The sequence below is a fragment of the Taudactylus pleione genome, unplaced genomic scaffold (assembly GCF_031769625.1).
Source record: "Taudactylus pleione unplaced genomic scaffold, aTauple2 ptg000141l, whole genome shotgun sequence".
Taxonomy (NCBI): domain Eukaryota; kingdom Metazoa; phylum Chordata; class Amphibia; order Anura; family Myobatrachidae; genus Taudactylus; species Taudactylus pleione.
Window position 1 is genome coordinate 501,933 of NW_028284543.1, and position 22,068 is coordinate 524,000.

Sequence of the window (22,068 nt, forward strand, 5' to 3'; positions counted from 1 at the left end):
CTTACTGTTATTACACTGTCACCAAGAGGAAGGATGAGGGGAAGCACACGTTATACTCCATCACATCATGGGGCAGTATATTACTGTTATTACACTGTCACCAAGAGGAAGGATGAGGGGAAGCAAACGTTATACACCAACACATCATGGGTCTTACTGTTATTACACTGTCACCAAGAGGAAGGATGAGAGGACACGTTATACACCTACACATCATGGGGCTGTGTCTTACTGTTATTACACTGTCACCAAGAGGAAGGATGAGAGGAAGCACACGTTGTACACCATCACATCATGGGGCTGTGTCTTACTGTTATTACACTGTCACCAAGAGGAAGGATGAGGGGAAGCACACGTTATACACCAACATATCATGGGGCTGTGTCTTACTGTTATTACTGTCACCAAGAGGAAGGATGAGAGGAAGCACACGTTGTACACCATCACATCATGGGGCTGTGTCTTACTGTTATTACACTGTCACCAAAAGGAAGGATGAGAGGAAGCACACGTTATACACCAACACATCATGGGGCTGTGTCTTACTGTTATTACACTGTCACCAAAAGGAAGGATGAGAGGAAGCACACGTTATACACCATCACATCATGGGTCTGTGTCTTACTGTTATTACACTGTCACCAAGAGGAAGGATGAGAGGAAGCACACGTTATACACCTACACATCATGGGGCTGTGTCTTACTGTTATTACACTGTCACCAAAAGGAAGGATGAGAGGAAGCACACGTTATACACCATCACATCATGGGTCTGTGTCTTACTGTTATTACACTGTCACCAAGAGGAAGGATGAGAGGAAGCACACGTTATACACCTACACATCATGGGGCTGTGTCTTACTGTTATTACACTGTCACCAAAAGGAAGGATGAGGGGAAGCACACGTTATACACCAACATATCATGGGTGTTACTGTTATTACACTGTCACCAAGAGGAAGGATGAGAGGAAGCACACGTTATACACCTTCACATCATGGGGCTGTGTCTTACTGTTATTACACTGTCACCAAGAGGAAGGATGAGGGGAAGCACACGTTATACACCATCACATCATGGGGCTGTGTCTTACTGTTATTACACTGTCACCAAGAGGAAGGATGAGGGGAAGCACACGTTATACACCTACACATCATGGGGCTGCGTCTTACTGTTATTACACTGTCTCCAAGAGGAAGGATGAGAGGAAGCACACGTTATACACCTACACATCATGGTGCTGTGTCTTACTGTTATTACACTGTCACCAAGAGGAAGGATGAGAGGAAGCACACGTTATACACCAACATATCATGGGGCTGTGTCTTACTGTTATTACTGTCACCAAGAGGAAGGATGAGAGGAAGCACACGTTGTACACCATCACATCATGGGGCTGTGTCTTACTGTTATTACACTGTCACCAAGAGGAAGGATGAGGGGAAGCACACGTTATACACCTACACATCATGGGGCTGTGTCTTACTGTTATTACACTGTCACCAAGAGGAAGGATGAGAGGAAGCACACGTTATACACCTACACATCATGGGTCTGTGTCTTACTGTTATTACACTGTCACAAAGAGGAAGGATGAGAGGAAGCACACGTTATACACCATCACATCATGGGGCTGTGTCTTACTGTTATTACACTGTCACCAAGAGGAAGGATGAGGGGAAGCACACGTTATACACCTACACATCATGGGGCTGCGTCTTACTGTTATTACACTGTCACCAAGAGGAAGGATGAGAGGAAGCACACGTTATACACCTACACATCATGGTGCTGTGTCTTACTGTTATTACACTGTCACCAAGAGGAAGGATGAGAGGAAGCACACATTATACACCAACACATCATGGGTCTTACTGTTATTACACTGTCACCAAGAGGAAGGATGAGAGGACACGTTATACACCTACACATCATGGGTCTGTGTCTTACTGTTATTACACTGTCACCAAGAGGAAGGATGAGAGGAAGCACACGTTATACACCAACACATCATGGGGCTGTGTCTTACTGTTATTACACTGTCACCAAGAGGAAGGATGAGAGGACACGTTATACACCTACACATCATGGGGCTGTGTCTTACTGTTATTACACTGTCACCAAGAGGAAGGATGAGAGGAAGCACACGTTATACACCAACACATCATGGTGCTGTGTCTTACTGTTATTACACTGTCACCAAGAGGAAGGATGAGAGGAAGCACACATTATACACCAACACATCATGGGGCTGTGTCTTACTGTTATTACACTGTCACCAAAAGGAAGGATGAGAGGAAGCACACGTTATACACCATCACATCATGGGGCTGTGTCTTACTGTTATTACACTGTCACCAAGAGGAAGGATGAGAGGAAGCACACGTTATACACCTACACATCATGGTGCTGTGTCTTACTGTTATTACACTGTCACCAAGAGGAAGGATGAGAGGAAGCACACGTTATACACCAACACATCATGGGTCTTACTGTTATTACACTGTCACCAAGAGGAAGGATGAGAGGACACGTTATACACCTACACATCATGGGGCTGTGTCTTACTGTTATTACACTGTCACCAAGAGGAAGGATGAGAGGAAGCACACGTTATACACCTACACATCATGGGGCTGTGTCTTACTGTTATTACACTGTCACCAAGAGGAAGGATAAGGGGAAGCACACGTTATACACCTACACATCATGGGGCTGTGTCTTACTGTAATTACACTGTCACCAAGAGGAAGGATGAGAGGAAGCACACGGTATACACATACACATCATGGGGCTGTGTCTTACTGTTATTACACTGTCACCAAGAGGAAGGATGAGAGGAAGCACACGTTATACACCTACACATCATGGGGCTGTGTCTTACTGTTATTACACTGTCACCAAGAGGAAGGATGAGGGGAAGCACACGTTATACACCTACACATCATGGGGCTGTGTCTTACTGTAATTACACTGTCACCAAGAGGAAGGATGAGAGGAAGCACACGTTATACACATACACATCATGGGGCTGTGTCTTACTGTTATTACACTGTCACCAAAAGGAAGGATGAGAGGAAGCACACGTTATACACGATCACATCATGGGGCTGTGTCTTACTGTTATTACACTGTCACCAAGAGGAAGGATGAGAGGACACGTTATACACCTACACATCATGGGGCTGTGTCTTACTGTTATTACACTGTCACCAAGAGGAAGGATGAGAGGAAGCACACGTTATACACCAACACATCATGGGTCTTACTGTTATTACACTGTCACCAAGAGGAAGGATGAGAGGACACGTTATACACCTACATATCATGGGGCTGTGTCTTACTGTTATTACACTGTCACCAAGAGGAAGGATGAGAGGAAGCACACGTTAAACACCATCACATCATGGGTCTGTGTCTTACTGTTATTACACTGTCACCAAGAGGAAGGATGAGAGGAAGCACACGTTATACACCATCACATCATGGGGCTGTGTCTTACTGTTATTACACTGTCACCAAGAGGAAGGATGAGAGGACACGTTATACACCTACACATCATGGGGCTGTGTCTTACTGTTATTACACTGTCACCAAGAGGAAGGATGAGAGGAAGCACACGTTATACACCTACACATCATGGTCCTGTGTCTTACTGTTATTACACTGTCACCAAAAGGAAGGATGAGGGGAAGCACACGTTATACACCAACATATCATGGGTCTTACTGTTATTACACTGTCACCAAGAGGAAGGATGAGAGGAAGCACACGTTATACACCTTCACATCATGGGGCTGTGTCTTACTGTTATTACACTGTCACCAAGAGGAAGGATGAGGGGAAGCACACGTTATACACCTACACATCATGGGGCTGTGTCTTACTGTTATTACACTGTCACCAAGAGGAAGGATGAGGGGAAGCACACGTTATACACCAACATATCATGGGGCTGTGTCTTACTGTTATTACTGTCACCAAGAGGAAGGATGAGAGGAAGCACACGTTGTACACCATCACATCATGGGGCTGTGTCTTACTGTTATTACACTGTCACCAAAAGGAAGGATGAGAGGAAGCACACGTTATACACCAACACATCATGGGGCTGTGTCTTACTGATATTACACTGTCACCAAAAGGAAGGATGAGAGGAAGCACACGTTATACACCATCACATCATGGGTCTGTGTCTTACTGTTATTACACTGTCACCAAGAGGAAGGATGAGAGGAAGCACACGTTATACACCTACACATCATGGGGCTGTGTCTTACTGTTATTACACTGTCACCAAAAGGAAGGATGAGAGGAAGCACACGTTATACACCATCACATCATGGGTCTGTGTCTTACTGTTATTACACTGTCACCAAGAGGAAGGATGAGAGGAAGCACACGTTATACACCTACACATCATGGTCCTGTGTCTTACTGTTATTACACTGTCACCAAAAGGAAGGATGAGGGGAAGCACACGTTATACACCAACATATCATGGGTCTTACTGTTATTACACTGTCACCAAGAGGAAGGATGAGAGGAAGCACACGTTATACACCTTCACATCATGGGGCTGTGTCTTACTGTTATTACACTGTCACCAAGAGGAAGGATGAGGGGAAGCACACGTTATACACCTACACATCATGGGGCTGTGTCTTACTGTTATTACACTGTCACCAAGAGGAAGGATGAGGGGAAGCACACGTTATACACCAACATATCATGGGGCTGTGTCTTACTGTTATTACTGTCACCAAGAGGAAGGATGAGAGGAAGCACACGTTGTACACCATCACATCATGGGGCTGTGTCTTACTGTTATTACACTGTCACCAAGAGGAAGGATGAGAGGAAGCACACGTTATACACCTACACATCATGGGTCTGTGTCTTACTGTTATTACACTGTCACAAAGAGGAAGGATGAGAGGAAGCACACGTTATACACCATCACATCATGGGGCTGTGTCTTACTGTTATTACACTGTCACCAAGAGGAAGGATGAGGGGAAGCACACGTTATACACCTACACATCATGGGGCTGCGTCTTACTGTTATTACACTGTCACCAAGAGGAAGGATGAGAGGAAGCACACGTTATACACCTACACATCATGGTGCTGTGTCTTACTGTTATTACACTGTCACCAAGAGGAAGGATGAGAGGAAGCACACGTTATACACCAACACATCATGGGTCTTACTGTTATTACACTGTCACCAAGAGGAAGGATGAGAGGACACGTTATACACCTACACATCATGGGGCTGTGTCTTACTGTTATTACACTGTCACCAAGAGGAAGGATGAGAGGAAGCACACGTTATACACCAACACATCATGGGGCTGTGTCTTACTGTTATTACACTGTCACCAAGAGGAAGGATGAGAGGACACGTTATACACCTACACATCATGGGGCTGTGTCTTACTGTTATTACACTGTCACCAAGAGGAAGGATGAGAGGAAGCACACGTTATACACCAACACATCATGGTGCTGTGTCTTACTGTTATTACACTGTCACCAAGAGGAAGGATGAGAGGAAGCACACGTTATACACCTACACATCATGGGGCTGTGTCTTACTGTTATTACACTGTCACCAAGAGGAAGGATGAGAGGAAGCACACGTTATACACCATCACATCATGGGGCTGTGTCTTACTGTTATTACACTGTCACCAAAAGGAAGGATGAGAGGAAGCACACGTTATACACCATCACATCATGGGGCTGTGTCTTACTGTTATTACACTGTCACCAAGAGGAAGGATGAGAGGAAGCACACGTTATACACCTACACATCATGGTGCTGTGTCTTACTGTTATTACACTGTCACCAAGAGGAAGGATGAGAGGAAGCACACGTTATACACCAACACATCATGGGTCTTACTGTTATTACACTGTCACCAAGAGGAAGGATGAGAGGACACGTTATACACCTACACATCATGGGGCTGTGTCTTACTGTTATTACACTGTCACCAAGAGGAAGGATGAGAGGACACGTTATACACCTACACATCATGGGGCTGTGTCTTACTGTTATTACACTGTCACCAAGAGGAAGGATGAGAGGAAGCACACGTTATACACCAACACATCATGGGTCTTACTGTTATTACACTGTCACCAAGAGGAAGGATGAGAGGACACGTTATACACCTACATATCATGGGGCTGTGTCTTACTGTTATTACACTGTCACCAAGAGGAAGGATGAGAGGAAGCACACGTTATACACCTACACATCATGGGGCTGTGTCTTACTGTTATTACACTGTCACCAAGAGGAAGGATGAGAGGAAGCACACGTTATACACCTACACATCATGGGGCTGTGTCTTACTGTAATTACACTGTCACCAAGAGGAAGGATGAGAGGAAGCACACGTTATACACCTACACATCATGGGGCTGTGTCTTACTGTTATTACACTGTCACCAAGAGGAAGGATGAGGGGAAGCACACGTTATACACCTACACATCATGGGGCTGTGTCTTACTGTAATTACACTGTCACCAAGAGGAAGGATGAGGGGAAGCACACGTTATACACCTGCACATCATGGGGCTGTGTCTTACTGTTATTACACTGTCACCAAGAGGAAGGATGAGAGGAAGCACACGTTATACACCAACACATCATGGTGCTGTGTCATACTGTTATTACACTGTCACCAAGAGGAAGGATGAGAGGAAGCACACGTTATACACCATCACATCATGGGTCTGTGTCTTACTGTTATTACACTGTCACCAAGAGGAAGGATGAGGGGAAGCACACGTTATACACCTACACATCATGGGGCTGTGTCTTACTGTTATTACACTGTCACCAAGAGGAAGGATGAGGGGAAGCACACGTTATACACCATCACATCATGGGGCTGTGTCTTACTGTTATTACACTGTCACCAAGAGGAAGGATGAGAGGAAGCACACGTTATACACCTGCACATCATGGGGCTGTGTCTTACTGTTATTACACTGTCACCAAGAGGAAGGATGAGAGGAAGCACACGTTATACACCTACACATCATGGTGCTGTGTCATACTGTTATTACACTGTCACCAAGAGGAAGGATGAGAGGAAGCACACGTTATACACCTACACATCATGGGGCTGTGTCTTACTGTTATTACACTGTCACCAAGAGGAAGGATGAGAGGAAGCACACGTTATACACCTACACATCATGGGGCTGTGTCTTACTGTTATTACACTGTCACCAAGAGGAAGGATGAGAGGAAGCACACGTTACACACCATCACATCATGGGGCTGTGTCTTACTGTTATTACACTGTCACCAAGAGGAAGGATGAGAGGACACGTTATACACCTACACATCATGGGGCTGTGTCTTACTGTTATTACACTGTCACCAAGAGGAAGGATGAGAGGAAGCACACGTTATACACCTACACATCATGGGGCTGTGTCTTACTGTTATTACACTGTCACCAAGAGGAAGGATGAGAGGAAGCACACGTTATACACCTACACATCATGGGGCTGTGTCTTACTGTTATTACACTGTCACCAAGAGGAAGGATGAGAGGAAGCACACGTTATACACCTACACATCATGGGGCTGTGTCTTACTGTTATTACAAATGTTTCACACTTTTGATATAGTTCAGAATTTCTAAATTCATCTTCAAAAGAAAAGAAAAATTAAATTTTCTACTAATTAGAGATACAGTAATTGACAGTTTTACTATATTTGTTTACGCCACATTCTGGATTTATTTTCTTTCTAGCAATGCGGATCTGATTGTAGAAGTGTCTCACCCCTCGATAACAAGAGATTACGGAGAACAATTCTTATCTGCAGCAAATTTACTGGTAAATAATATAACATTTCCGTTTTATATATTATTTATTCTGTGCATCTCATCATAGGAGATACTTCTACAAGAGCCGTGACAAAACTCAACAGTGAAACGTACGTTGGCGGTCTGGTACGCTGAGCGCGGGCACTGCTCCTGCAATGAATGTTGTTGTGCCCATACGCTGTCAGTGCATTAGGATATAATAAAACATCAGAGTACATTGGAGAAGTGACTATAGCACCCTCGGGTATCACATGGAATTGCTCTGTTATGTGCCGGTGTAATGCACGGATTGCAGGTACTGATCACACAGCGTGACACAATAAATGTATTGATCAATCCACAGCAGCTGAAGCTGAATAATAAAACTCTGTTTCTGGTCCGACCCCGATGCACAGACTGCAGACCGTACGGGAGATCAGTGTTCCTCTGCAGTTTAATATCATACGGAGGTGTTACTATACTGTTCAATGGGAATCACACAAAATACCCTTTTCTCCAGATTTATGGCAGTACTGCATTCATTGTGTAATATCTAAGGGAGGTTAGTATTAGGGTTTGAACCATGCTACCTGGCACTAGTCTGCTAAGAAATCCGTGTATGGTATATAGGAGTGATTATTTAATGCCATGTTAACAGATGCACAGTCAAGTAATGTCCTCACAAACATTAAGAGGGTTTTATAATACTTTCTGTAGATCAAGGGGGTATTCAATATTGGAGCGAAAAGTCAGTGCTGGACATTTCGCTCCACATCGGAGGTTTTACAGGGATAAAGTATTGGGCGCGCAACCGCATTATCCCTGTATTCAATTTGAAAGCTGTGAAAACGGGACCCGGCAGAAAGGTAAGTATCGAAAAAAATTTGTCAATTTTCGGGAATGGATCCAGGGACCCCCCTAATGATGTCCTGACATGGGGGATAGTTATGGGTACCTTCATTTTGGCCTGCAGATGATAAGTATGTTGTTTGTAAATAGCCACGACAGGTGTTTTTTCCCGACAGGGAAGAAGGGTGAAGAAGAGCACTCAGGTTTAAAAAAAAAAAAAAAAACGATGCATCAAACTTGGGGTACATGAAAGAGGGTGCAAGCCTATTTTTAAGTCCCATTTTTAAAATTCTTCCAAAATGCACTTGCTGCTACAACCTGGATTCCTTAAAACACCTGCCGCATACTTGGGAGCCCCCCCTTTAATTAATTTAGTTAGTTTAAAATTGGTTCCCCATATTTAATTTTTTTTAACCCCAAAATGTAACTAATTTTTTTGGGGTGTCCCTATTTTTTTTATAACTTTTTTTGACACAGATCGTTTTAAGGGGGAATTTCCAAGGGTGCAGGCTATGTTTTTTAAGCCTGCACCCCTAAACCCCAATTCTGCATTTTTTTCACCAGCCAAAGGCTAGAGAAAAATTATCCCCATTTTTTAACATTGACTTTTCTCACCGGCAAAACGTCAAGGTAATTGAATACGGGGAATATTAGAAATAGGCAAAAAATTACGTCATTGGCGATAACTGACTTTTTGCCCCATATTGAATATGGCCCTTAATCAATGAAATTTGATGAATATCTATGCACTAATCTGTCCTTAAGCATGATGGAATATAGCATAGTGTGATAAGAACGAGCTCCGGTGTATAATTGGAGAAACGGGATGATGTAATAATAAGTTCTCACTCTCTCACTGTATACGTCATTCTGTCTGTGACTATAACCAATGTTTCAGTATGAATAGGAAGAAAGTAACTTTCTTATGATGATACAGTGTGATGTGTACATAAGAGAGCGTGATTAGACTCGCTGTACATTTATCACTGTATACGTCATTCTGTCTGTGACTATAACCAATGTTTCAGTATGAATAGGAAGAAAGTAACTTTCTTATTAATGATGATACAGTGTGATGTGTACATAAGAGAGCGTGATTAGACTCGCTGTACATTTATCACTGTATACGTCATTCTGTCTGTGACTAGTAACAAATGTTTCAGTATGAATAGGAAGAAAATATGAGATATGGTAAGAACTTACCCTTGTTATCTCTATTTCTACGAAGTCCATAGGGTTCCACAGGATACCTTGGGGTATAGGTGTGACGTCAGTCGCTGGGCACCATAGAGTTAAGCTTTTCAGCCTCCCAGGATGCACTAGGGTCCCCCTCCTATAGCCCGCCCCCGAGCCAAGGCACCTCAGTTAGTTATCAAGCCATAGGCCGGAGGAGGAGAAGGAAGAGAGAGAAAAAAGATCTGGACACATACAAGAATCACATTCTCACCAGAGGGAGACGGAAAACCGGGGACCAGAGCAAAGCCCATCTGCAGCACAGGTGCGACAGGGCGGGAGTCCTGTGGAACCCTATGGACTTCGTAGAAATAGAGATAACAAGGGTAAGTTCTTACCATATCTCATATTTTCTACTTCAGGGTCCATAGGGTATCCACAGGATACCTTGGGGATGTCCCAAAGCAGTATCCTTTAAGGGTGGGGACGCTCCTGTGCAGAAAGGAGAATTCGCCGCCCAAAGGAAGCATCCTGAGAGGCGAAGGTGTCAAACCTGTAATACCTCACGAAGGTATGGACAGAGGACCATGTAGCAGCCTTGCAGATCTGAACTGCCGAGGCACCACGTCGAGCTGCCCACAAAGGACCCACAGACCTAGTGGAATGAGCCTTCAGAGAAGGAGGAACCGGTAGGCCTTCATGAAGATAAGCTTCAGAAATAGCCATACGGATCCAGGCTGCCAAAGTTTGCTTTGAAGCAGGCCAACCCTTTTTACGGAAGCCATAGAGGACAAACAAAGCGTCCGACTTCCTAAACGAAGAAGTGCGGTCAACATAAGTCCTTAAGGCCCGCACAACATCCAAAGAGGCCTCATCCACGGAAAGACCCGGTGAGTTAAAGGACGGAACAACGATTTCCTCGTTAACATGAAACTGGGAAACAACTTTGGGAAGAAACTCGGGCCGAGTGCAGAGCACTGCCCTGTTCCCATGAAAAACCAAGAAAGGGGGTCTACAAGAAAGAGCCCCTAACTCAGAAACACGTCTGGCCGAAGCAATAGCCAGAAGGAAAACAGTCTTAGCTGTTAGCCATTTAAGATCCACTGATCCCAGTGGTTCAAACGGCGGTCCTTGGAGAGCCCTCAGGACCACAGCCAAATCCCAAGGCGCCACAGGTGGACAAAGGGTGGCTGAATGCGGAGGACACCTTGCATAAAGGTGCGCACATCCGGGATTGTAGCAATTCTACGGTGAAACCAGACAGATAGGGCCGAAACCTGTACCTTCAAAGAAGCAAGGCGAAGCCCATGATCTAGTCCCGCTTGCAGGAAGGCGAGAATCCGAGACAGACGAAACTCCAGCGGTGCATAACCTCTCGGTCGACACCACTGGAAGAACGTATGCCACACGCGATGGTATATCCTCGCGGAAGACGGTTTCCGAGCTCGCAACATGGTACGCACCACAGAGCTGGAAAACCCCCGGGACCTCAGCATGGCCGTCTCAACAGCCACGCCGTCAAAGACAGCTGAGTCAGGTCCGGGTGAAGACAAGGACCCTGAGATAGAAGGTCCGGTCGTAGCGGCAACCGCAGAGGACTGTCCACGGACAGACCCTGAAGGTCTGAGAACCAGTGCCGTCTGGGCCACGCGGGAGCTATCAACAGGAGCATCCCTCCTTCCCGTTTGAATTTCCGGATTACCCGTGGAAGAAGGGAGACCGGAGGGAACAGATACGCGAACCGGAACGTCCACCGGACAGACAGAGCATCCACCAGAGACGCCCCTTCGTCTCTTGTGCGAGACCCGTACACCGGCAACTTGTTGTTGTGCCGGGATGCCATGAGGTCGATTTCTGGAAGACCCCACCTGTCCACCAGCAGTTGAAAAACGTCCGGGTGCAGGGACCATTCCCCCGGGTGAACGTCCTGGCGACTTAGAAAGTCCGCCTCCCAATTTAGCACTCCCGGGATGAAGACCGCTGATATGGCCAGAAGATTGTGCTCTGCCCAAACCAGGATCCGAGAGACCTCTACGAGAGCCGCCCGACTGCGAGTTCCTCCTTGCCTGTTTATGTAGGCCACGGTGGTAGCGTTGTCCGACTGGACCTGCACTGGGCGACCCTGGAGAAACCGATGTGCCTGCTGGAGAGCATTGAAGACCGCACGGAGTTCCAAGATATTTATTGGAAGCTCCGCTTCTGTCGGCGTCCACCTGCCCTGGAACAAGTGTGGACCCGAAACTGCTCCCCAGCCCCGAAGACTGGCGTCCGTTGTCAACAGGACCCAATTTGGAACCCAGAATGGACGTCCCTTGTTGAGGTGGGTCGTCTGTAACCACCACGCAAGGGACAGGCGAACCTCCGGGGTGATCACAATCGTCTGGGACTTCAGAGACTGAGGCAGCCCGTTCCACTTGGACAGGATCAGGTGCTGCAGAGGTCTGGAGTGAAACTGGGTGTATTCCACCATGTCGAACACCGACACCATGGAGCCCAGTAACCTCATCGCCGAGTGTAGGGACACCCGGCGGCTGTGCAGACAACTGCGCACCCTTGACTGTAAAACAGAGATCTTGTCCTCCGTCACGAAGATCCTATGCTGTCCCGAGTCCAATAAGGCACCAAGATGCAGAATCCTCCGAGACGGGATTAGAGTGGACTTCTGCCAGTTGATTAGCCAGCCGTGCCGTTGCAGCAGTGCAATGGTCAGGTCCAAGTGGCGTAACAGGAGCTCTGGAGATCCTGCCACCAATAATAGGTCGTCCAAGTACGGCAACATGCGGACTCCCTGCATCCGCAGAGAAGCCGACATGACCGCCATCACCTTGGTGAACACGCGTGGTGCTGTCGCCAGGCCAAAAGGTAACGCCCGAAACTGGAAGTGGTCGCTGCGGATTGCAAACCTGAGGAACTGTTGATGGCGCACAAGAATAGGGACATGCAGGTAAGCGTCCTGTATGTCCAATGACACCATGTAGTCCCCAGGTTCCAGCGCCAGAATGATGGACCGTAGGGTCTCCATCCGAAACTTCAGAACCCGCAAAGACTTGTTGAGTGCTTTGAGGTTGAGAATCGGATGATACGACCCAGTGGGTTTCTGTACCAAAAATAGATTTGAATAGAAACCCTGGCCCCTCTGGGAGAATGGAACAGGCACTATAACTCCAGCCTGGAGCATAGTGTGCAATACCTTCCGCAGCTCCGTAGCCTTGTTCCGGTCTGATGGTAGACCCGTGGTGAAGTATTGAGCCGGGGGTCTGTGCCGGAAGGAGAGGGCGTATCCGTGGGAAACCACCTCCAGAACCCAAGTGTCTGTCGTAGTGGCCGACCAACACTGGGCGAACTTGCAGCAGGCGGCCTCCCACCCTGGGATCCCACAAAGGGAGGCCCGGACCGTCAGGCCGCAGGCTTGTCATCTGGCTTGGGAGCCGGACGTCTGGTACTCCATGCCTGCTTCCGGGGCTTGGCCGATTTCTTAGGGCCAGCCTGTCGAGGAAACGACTGTGGTTTGGGCCTGCCCTGGGCCCTAGATGACCGAAAGGATGATGGTCCAGAACCAGAAGGAGCAGCGGCCGACGGGAGACAAGCCGATTTGGCTGCCGCCAGCGTGGCCACAATCTTATCCAGATCCGGACCGAAGAGAACTTCTCCGGTAAACGGCAATGCCTCCAGACCCTTTTTGGAATCTGCGTCCGCCTTCCAGGATCGCAGCCACAAGGTGCGATGAGCAGCCACCGCTGCTGAAGAAATTCTAGACACCAGAGTACTAATGTCTAGGGCCGCCTCGTTGATATAAGTGGCCGAATCACGGAGATTACCAATCAACTCCGCCTGTTCGGCCAGACAGTCGGAATCAAAAGAAGCCTCTAATGAATCCGCCCAGCGCTCCATCGCTCTGGCAACCCAGCAAATGGCCATAGCCGGCCGTGCTGCCCCCCCCCCGCAAGGGAATAAGCGGACTTCAGGCAGATCTCCACCTTGCGGTCCATAGCATCCTTAAGGGAGGACATAGATGGCATCGGCAATGTGGCACTACGGACAAGACGGGTCACGTGAGAATCCACCTGTGGAGGGGATTCCCACTTTGCAAAATAATTATTCGCGAACGGATAAGCCACCGCTAGGCGTCTCTGCGGCTGGTATCTTTTGCCAGGCTGTTTCCACGCCTCCTCTAAATGGTCCACCAACTGACCCGAAAGAGGAAAGACTGTGGCATCGCCCTTCACATCTTTGAAAAAGGCATACTTAGATTTAGCCGCTGGGGGAACTTCATCCTCAATCACCAAGGCTGTGCGGACCGCCCGAATAAGTCCAGGAATATATACTTTGGACTTAGCATCAGCGTCCTTAGTATGGAGAGGTTCCTGATCGTAAGGATCCAGAATCTCCCCATCATCAGACGTCCCCTCGTCATCCTCATAAGGAGCCGACAGAGACTCCACCGGCCGTTTATGCGGCCGCATCACAGACTCCCCTTGCAACACATCCGACAAGTGCTGTACAGAACTCGTCAGGGAGTTAACCCACGCTGGCTCCTGAGAAACCGGGAGCGGGGAAATAGGGAGACTGTGGGGTACCACCAATTGTCGTGGGAAACCCTGCATGGGTGACGACACCACTGACTGCTGGGATAAACCCATCGGTGTAAACGCGGGCTGCAGAGCTAACTGGCCCACTAAGGCTGTAAGCGCCTGAGCGAAACAAGCCCAGGGCGGCTCCTGTCGGCAAAGGCCCTCCGCGCTACCCTCCCCCTCCGCTAACGGTACTTTACACGTGGTACACTGTAGCCGGAGGGGAAAATCACTTTCGGACATGATGGCACCACGTATGTGACCTCTCTCACCAATTATATCTTAAATAGGCGAGAGATCACCCTGCAGCACCGCACCGCAAGGGCTTTAGCAGAAGAACAGGGACAGTAATAAAGCTGACAGTTTAGAGAAAAGTTACAGGCAGCAGCGCTAGCACAGTCACATACAATGCAAAGAAAATCAATTCCTGCACTAACAGCGCTGATCACTCAACTACACAGACACAGAGCCTGGTAGGACACAGCGCTGCATACACAGACCTGACCACAGTGGAGGAGATGTATGCGGGGGGACCCAGACCACGATGCTTCCGTCCAGCGCTTCCAGCAGCGTTCACCATGCGTTCTGGAGAAGATGGCCGCCGAGGAGCAGAGAGGAGGCTGGCCTGGGGGAGGAGCGCTGCCACAGGACCAGTCGGCAGCGAGCAGAGAGGGCTGTGTGCAGCGGGGGAGGCGCCGGCTGTGAGACAGGGGAGGCGCGTTCCCCTGGCATGCATTTAACCCCTGGGACGCTGCAGCGCTACCACTCTGCTGCGGTCCGCTGTCCCAGGGGGTAGTGGAAAGCGCAGGTTGGTCGCCTGGCTCCACGCTGCAGCCAGTCCCCAGGGAGCCCCCTGCCTGGGGACTTAGGACCATGTGACCAGCGGGGACCCACCGCGGGACCCCGCTGCTTACCTTTGTCCCCCTTGGATCCGGCCATGGTCCGGAACATCTGGGGTCACCGCTAGCTGTGACCCCAGATGCTCACCAGCATCCCCGGATCGGTACCGGCGTTCTGGTACCGGCAGGGGTGTAGGGAAGACAGCATGGACGTCAGGACTGACTGTCCATGCTGTACATCCAGATGTGCAGCCACAGCTGCACTGAAGAAAGCTTCAGGGGCTCTTCTAGCCCCCACTCCGACAGGTGCACCCGACTCCGGCCGGGCACCACACTAAACTGGGGTGCCTTGGCTCGGGGGCGGGGAATAGGAGGGGGACCCTAGTGCATCCTGGGAGGCTGAAAAGCTTAACTCTATGGTGCCCAGCGACTGACGTCACACCTATACACCAAGGTATCCTATGGATACCCTATGGACCCTGAAGTAGAAAGTAACTTTCTTATGATGATACAGTTTGATGTGTACATAAGAGAGAGCGCGATTAGACTCGCTGAACATTTATCGCTGTTTGGCACGGCTTGGTCTTTCTGGCAATGTAACATACACCTTTGCATGAACTAGAATATTAAAGAGAATTATTAGGGTTAACAAGACATCAGCACTTCCAAATAAAAACATATATATTTATATTGCCCTTGCACTGTTTAGCAATTAACGGCACACACATTAATTAATAAAGAGTCGTGAATACTCATAATATGAAATTAATACTTTATTTGCAGGACAGCAGTTGCCCAAAGTGTCAGCATAATTTTATTGTTTCACATTTTCGGACTTTAATCTCACCATGTTTGAATCTATCTATTTTGCTTTTTAATATTCACTAGAACAAGGTTTAAATGATATAATAATTGTAACCCTTTATTATACTAACAATCCTTTGTGCACCAGTATAGGACATTCGCTCTCCTTTTGGAATTTGTATAGCAAAAATATTCTTGTTGGAGTCAAATTGTGGATCAGTGTAGTTACACTAGTGTGGATTAATGTAAGGTGTCATAAAGGCAGTAATTAAATACCACAGTAATTAGTATCAGGTGAGTACAAAATGGTATATTGAGAAATACTGCTCAGTATAGTATGGTGCACGTGGCTCCTGTATCCCATATACAGGTGTAGATAATGGGGTACATACTGCCAAGGTATAGGAGGCAGGTCTGCTCACACCCCATTACCTACACCTGTATATGGGATACAGCAGATGCCAATATCCTTCTTCATACTGCCAGGGTATAGGAGGCAGGTCTGCTCACACCCCATTACCTACACCTGTATATGGGATACAGCAGATGCCAATATCCTTCTTCATACTGCCAGGGTATAGGAGGCAGGTCTGCTCACACCCCATTACCTACACCTGTATATGGGATACAGCAGATGCCAATATCCTTCTTCATACTGCCAGGGTATAGGAGGCAGGTCTGCTCACACCCCATTACCTACACCTGTATATGGGATACAGCAGATGCCAATATCCTTCTTCATACTGCCAGGGTATAGGAGGCAGGTCTGCTCACACCCCATTACCTACACCTGTATATGGGATACAGCAGATGCCAATATCCTTCTTCATACTGCCAGGGTATAGGAGGCAGGTCTGCTCACACCCCATTACCTACACCTGTATATGGGATACAGCAGATGCCAATATCCTTCTTCATACTGCCAGGGTATAGGAGGCAGGTCTGCTCACACCCCATTACCTACACCTGTATATGGGATACAGCAGATGCCAATATCCTTCTTCATACTGCCAGGGTATAGGAGGCAGGTCTGCTCACACCCCATTACCTACACCTGTATATGGGATACAGCAGATGCCAATATCCTTCTTCATACTGCCAGGGTATAGGAGGCAGGTCTGCTCACACCCCATTACCTACACCTGTATATGGGATACAGCAGATGCCAATATCCTTCTTCATACTGCCTGGGTATAGGAGGCAGGTCTGCTCACACCCCATTACCTACACCTGTATATGGGATACAGCAGATGCCAATATCCTTCTTCATACTGCCAGGGTATAGGAGGCAGGTCTGCTCACACCCCATTACCTACACCTGTATATGGGATACAGCAGATGCCAATATCCTTCTTCATACTGCCAGGGTATAGGAGGCAGGTCCGCTCACACCCCATTACCTACACCTGTATATGGGATACAGCAGATGCCAATATCCTTCTTCATACTGCCAGGGTATAGGAGGCAGGTCTGCTCACACCCCATTACCTACACCTGTATATGGGATACAGCAGATGCCAATATCCTTCTTCATACTGCCAGGGTATAGGAGGCAGGTCTGCTCACACCCCATTACCTACACCTGTATATGGGATACAGCAGATGCCAATATCCTTCTTCATACTGCCAGGGTATAGGAGGCAGGTCCGCTCACACCCCATTACCTACACCTGTATATGGGATACAGCAGATGCCAATATCCTTCTTCATACTGCCAGGGTATAGGAGGCAGGTCCGCTCATACCCCATTACCTACACCTGTATATGGGATACAGCAGATGCCAATATCCTTCTTCATACTGCCACGGTATAGGAGGCAGGTCCGCTCACACCCCATTACCTACACCTGTATATGGGATACAGCAGATGCCAATATCCTTCTTCATACTGCCAGGGTATAGGAGGCAGGTCCGCTCACACCCCATTACCTACACCTGTATATGGGATACAGCAGATGCCAATATCCTTCTTCATACTGCCAGGGTATAGGAGGCAGGTCTGCTCACACCCCATTACCTACACCTGTATATGGGATACAGCAGATGCCAATATCCTTCTTCATACTGCCAGGGTATAGGAGGCAGGTCCGCTCACACCCCATTACCTACACCTGTATATGGGATACAGCAGATGCCAATATCCTTCTTCATACTGCCAGGGTATAGGAGGCAGGTCCGCTCATACCCCATTACCTACACCTGTATATGGGATACAGCAGATGCCAATATCCTTCTTCATACTGTCAGGGTATAGGAGGCAGGTCTGCTCACACCCCATTACCTACACCTGTATATGGGATACAGCAGATGCCAATATCCTTCTTCATACTGCCAGGGTATAGGAGGCAGGTCTGCTCACACCCCATTACCTACACCTGTATATGGGATACAGCAGATGCCAATATCCTTCTTCATACTGCCAGGGTATAGGAGGCAGGTCTGCTCACACACCATTACCTACACCTGTATATGGGATACAGCAGATGCCAATATCCTTCTTCATATTGCCAGGGTATAGGAGAGGTCCGCTCACACCCCATTACCTACACCTGTATATGGGATACAGCAGATGCCAATATCCTTCTTCACACTGCCAGGGTATAGGAGGCAGGTCCGCTCACACCCCATTACCTACACCTGTATATGGGATACAGCAGATGCCAATATCCTTCTTCATACTGCCTGGGTATAGGAGGCAGGTCTGCTCACACCCCATTACCTACACCTGTATATGGGATACAGCAGATGCCAATATCCTTCTTCATACTGCCAGGGTATAGGAGGCAGGTCCGCTCACACCCCATTACCTACACCTGTATATGGGATACAGCAGATGCCAATATCCTTCTTCATACTGCCAGGGTATAGGAGGCAGATCTGCTCACACCCCATTACCTACACCTGTATATGGGATACAGCAGCCACGTGCACCATACTATACTGAGCAGTATTTCTCACTATCCTTTTGGTACTCACCTATTACTAATTACTGTGGTATTTAATTACTGCCTTTATCACACCTTAATTCCTGCCAGCTACGCCAAATGTAAGAGAAGCAATGGGTGGTGAATTCTGTGCGCCTGCCTCCGTGCAGGTGTGGCAGGACACTTACCTCTCACACCCCGTGGCTCTCACCTTCAGGCCGCCAAGATACTCCTTGTGACAGTCCTGGTGTCTCTGGTTTGACACAGCCGGGACAGTCTACCCTGTAAGATAGGTGAGACACGCTGAGCCTCTAGGAGGGATCTTGGTGCCACAATCACGGACTAACGGACAGGCCTTACGGGGACTAGAGGATGGTCATCATTGGCACTTTTGGCCTCAGACTGGTTAAAAAGTTCACTTTAGAGACATAAAACATGCTTGCACCCATTTTCAGGTACCCCAAATTTGTCAGGAATACTTATTTTCTCCAAAAAATACAGCTTTACGCCATTCTGCACCACTTGTGCAAAGACGCTAATAAGAAGCTATTGTACCAACGTAAGTACCCCAAACAGTTTCACTAGGGCTATTCGGGGACATCTACATTGATCCCCAATGTTGCTTCATCTCTTTGGGGGGTTTAGGCTGAGTTCCCCGATTCTGACACTACTTTGCGCCTGTTCTGACTTCGCGTGACACCTTTTTCGCATCTTTTGGAATTGAATAGGGCGAATAGTGGGTTATGCGCATGATGAGTTTCCGCGGCTAAAATAAACGATGTAGGCGAAAAGTCTGGCAGGCAAAACTTTATTGCGGGTGCAAAACTAATTGAATACGGCCCTATGATGGCTGCTGCTGACTGCTTCTTGGATTCAATACTTCTTTCTCTATATTCCAGATTGGATCCCCCACCGCCTTAGCTGATCAAGACACTGAGAGCAAACTACGAGAGAGAGCGGCCATTTCAGGACACACATTATATATTCCCAGTGGGGCTTTATGGGGGGGAGAAGACATTCAGAAAATGGCTGACAGAGGAACGTTGAAAGTAAGGGATTTATGCAGTCTGTTTGTGTATGTGTGTGTTTATGTGTATGTGTGTGTTTATGTGTATGTGTCATCTGTCCATGTGTGTATAATGTATGTGTCATCTGTCCATGTGTGTATAATGTATGTGTCATCTGTCCATGTGTGTATAATGTATGTGTCATCTGTCCATGTGTGTATAATGTATGTGTCATGTGTGTGTTTATGTGTATGTGTCATCTGTCCATGTGTGTATAATGTATGTGTCATGTGTGTGTTTATGTGTATGTGTCATCTGTCCATGTGTGTATAATGTATGTGTCATCTGTCCATGTGTGTATAATGTATGTGTCATCTGTCCATGTGTGTATAATGTATGTGTCATCTGTCCATGTGTGTATAATGTATGTGTCATGTGTGTGTTTATGTGTATGTGTCATCTGTCCATGTGTGTATAATGTATGTGTCATGTGTGTGTTTATGTGTATGTGTCATCTGTCCATGTGTGTATAATGTATGTGTGATGTGTGTGTTTATGTGTATGTGTCATCTGTCCATGTGTGTATAATGTATGTGTGATGTGTGTGTTTATGTGTATGTGTCATCTGTCCATGTGTGTATAATGTATGTGTGATGTGTGTGTTTATGTGTATGTGTCATCTGTCCATGTGTGTATAATGTATGTGTGATGTGTGTGTTTATGTGTATGTGTCATCTGTCCATGTGTGTATAATGTATGTGTGATGTGTGTGTTTATGTGTATGTGTCATCTGTCCATGTGTGTATAATGTATGTGTGATGTGTGTGTTTATGTGTATGTGTCATCTGTCCATGTGTGTATAATGTATGTGTGATGTGTGTGTTTATGTGTATGTGTCATCTGTCCATGTGTGTATAATGTATGTGTGATGTGTGTGTTTATGTGTATGTGTCATCTGTCCATGTGTGTATAATGTATGTGTGATGTGTGTGTTTATGTGTATGTGTCATCTGTCCATGTGTGTATAATGTAGGGGTGTGCACCGGCCACTTTTCGTGTTTTGTGTTTTGGTTTTGGATCTGGATCTTTCTTCGTGTTTTGGATCTGGATTGGTTTTGCCAAAACCACCCTTCCGTGTTTTGGGTTCTGGGTTTTGTGTTTTGGATCTGTATTTTTTTTTTAAAAAGCATAAAAACAGCTAAAATCACAGAATTTGTTGGTTTCTCTGCTCCTATGCTATTATTAACCTCAATAACCTTAATTTCCACTCATTTCCAGTCTATTCTGAACACCTCACACCTCACAATAGTGTTTTCATGTCCAAAAGGTTGCACCGAGGTAGCTGGATGACTATGCTAAGCGACACGAGTGGGTGGCACAAACACGTGACCCATCTAGGAGTGACACTGCAGTGGCAGACAGGATGGCAGTTAGAAAAACTAGGCCCCAAACTGTACATAATGCAAAGAAAAAAAAGAAGTGCAAGATGGAATTGTCCTTGGGCCCTCCCACCCACCCTTATGTTGTATAAACAGGACATGCACACTTTAACAAATCAATCATTTCAGCGCCAGGGTCTGCCACACAACTGTGGCTGAAATGATTGGTTCGTTTGGGCCCCCACAAAACAAGCTGGCAATTAATGTGTCCCTGCACAAACTGGCTCTACGGAGGCAAGATGTCATCCTCATCCTCCTCATCCACCGATTCCTCACCCTCTTCAGTGTGTACATCCTCATCCTCACAAAGTATTAACTCGTCCCCACTTGAATCCACCACCACAGGTCCCTCTGTACCTTCTGGAGGCTGGTCTCCCTGGAAGAGCTGATAATTCATTTTGATGAACATCATCTTCTCCACATTCTGTGGAAGCAACCTCCTACGCCTTTCGCTGACAAGGTTCCCGGCTGCACTAAACACTCTTTCGGAGTACACACTGGAGGGGGGGCAACTCAGGTAAAATAGAGCCAGCTTGTACAGGGGCCTCCAAATTGCCTCTTTTTCCTGCCAGTACAGGTATGGACTGTCTGACATGCCTACTTGGATGCTGTCACCGATGTAAT

The 22,068-nt window shown here is 47.1% G+C and overlaps 1 protein-coding gene across 1 annotated transcript in view; it reads left to right on the forward strand.

Moving 5' to 3' along the window:
- Positions 1-22,068, forward strand: part of ASPDH (aspartate dehydrogenase domain containing) — a 251,818-nt gene that overhangs the window by 197,455 nt on the left and 32,295 nt on the right. Inside the window, exons 3-4 of the mRNA XM_088473824.1 lie at positions 7,786-7,870; positions 19,898-20,047. Of these exons, the coding sequence (XP_088329950.1) occupies positions 7,786-7,870; positions 19,898-20,047 (235 nt within the window). The remainder of the gene's footprint in view (positions 1-7,785; positions 7,871-19,897; positions 20,048-22,068) is intronic.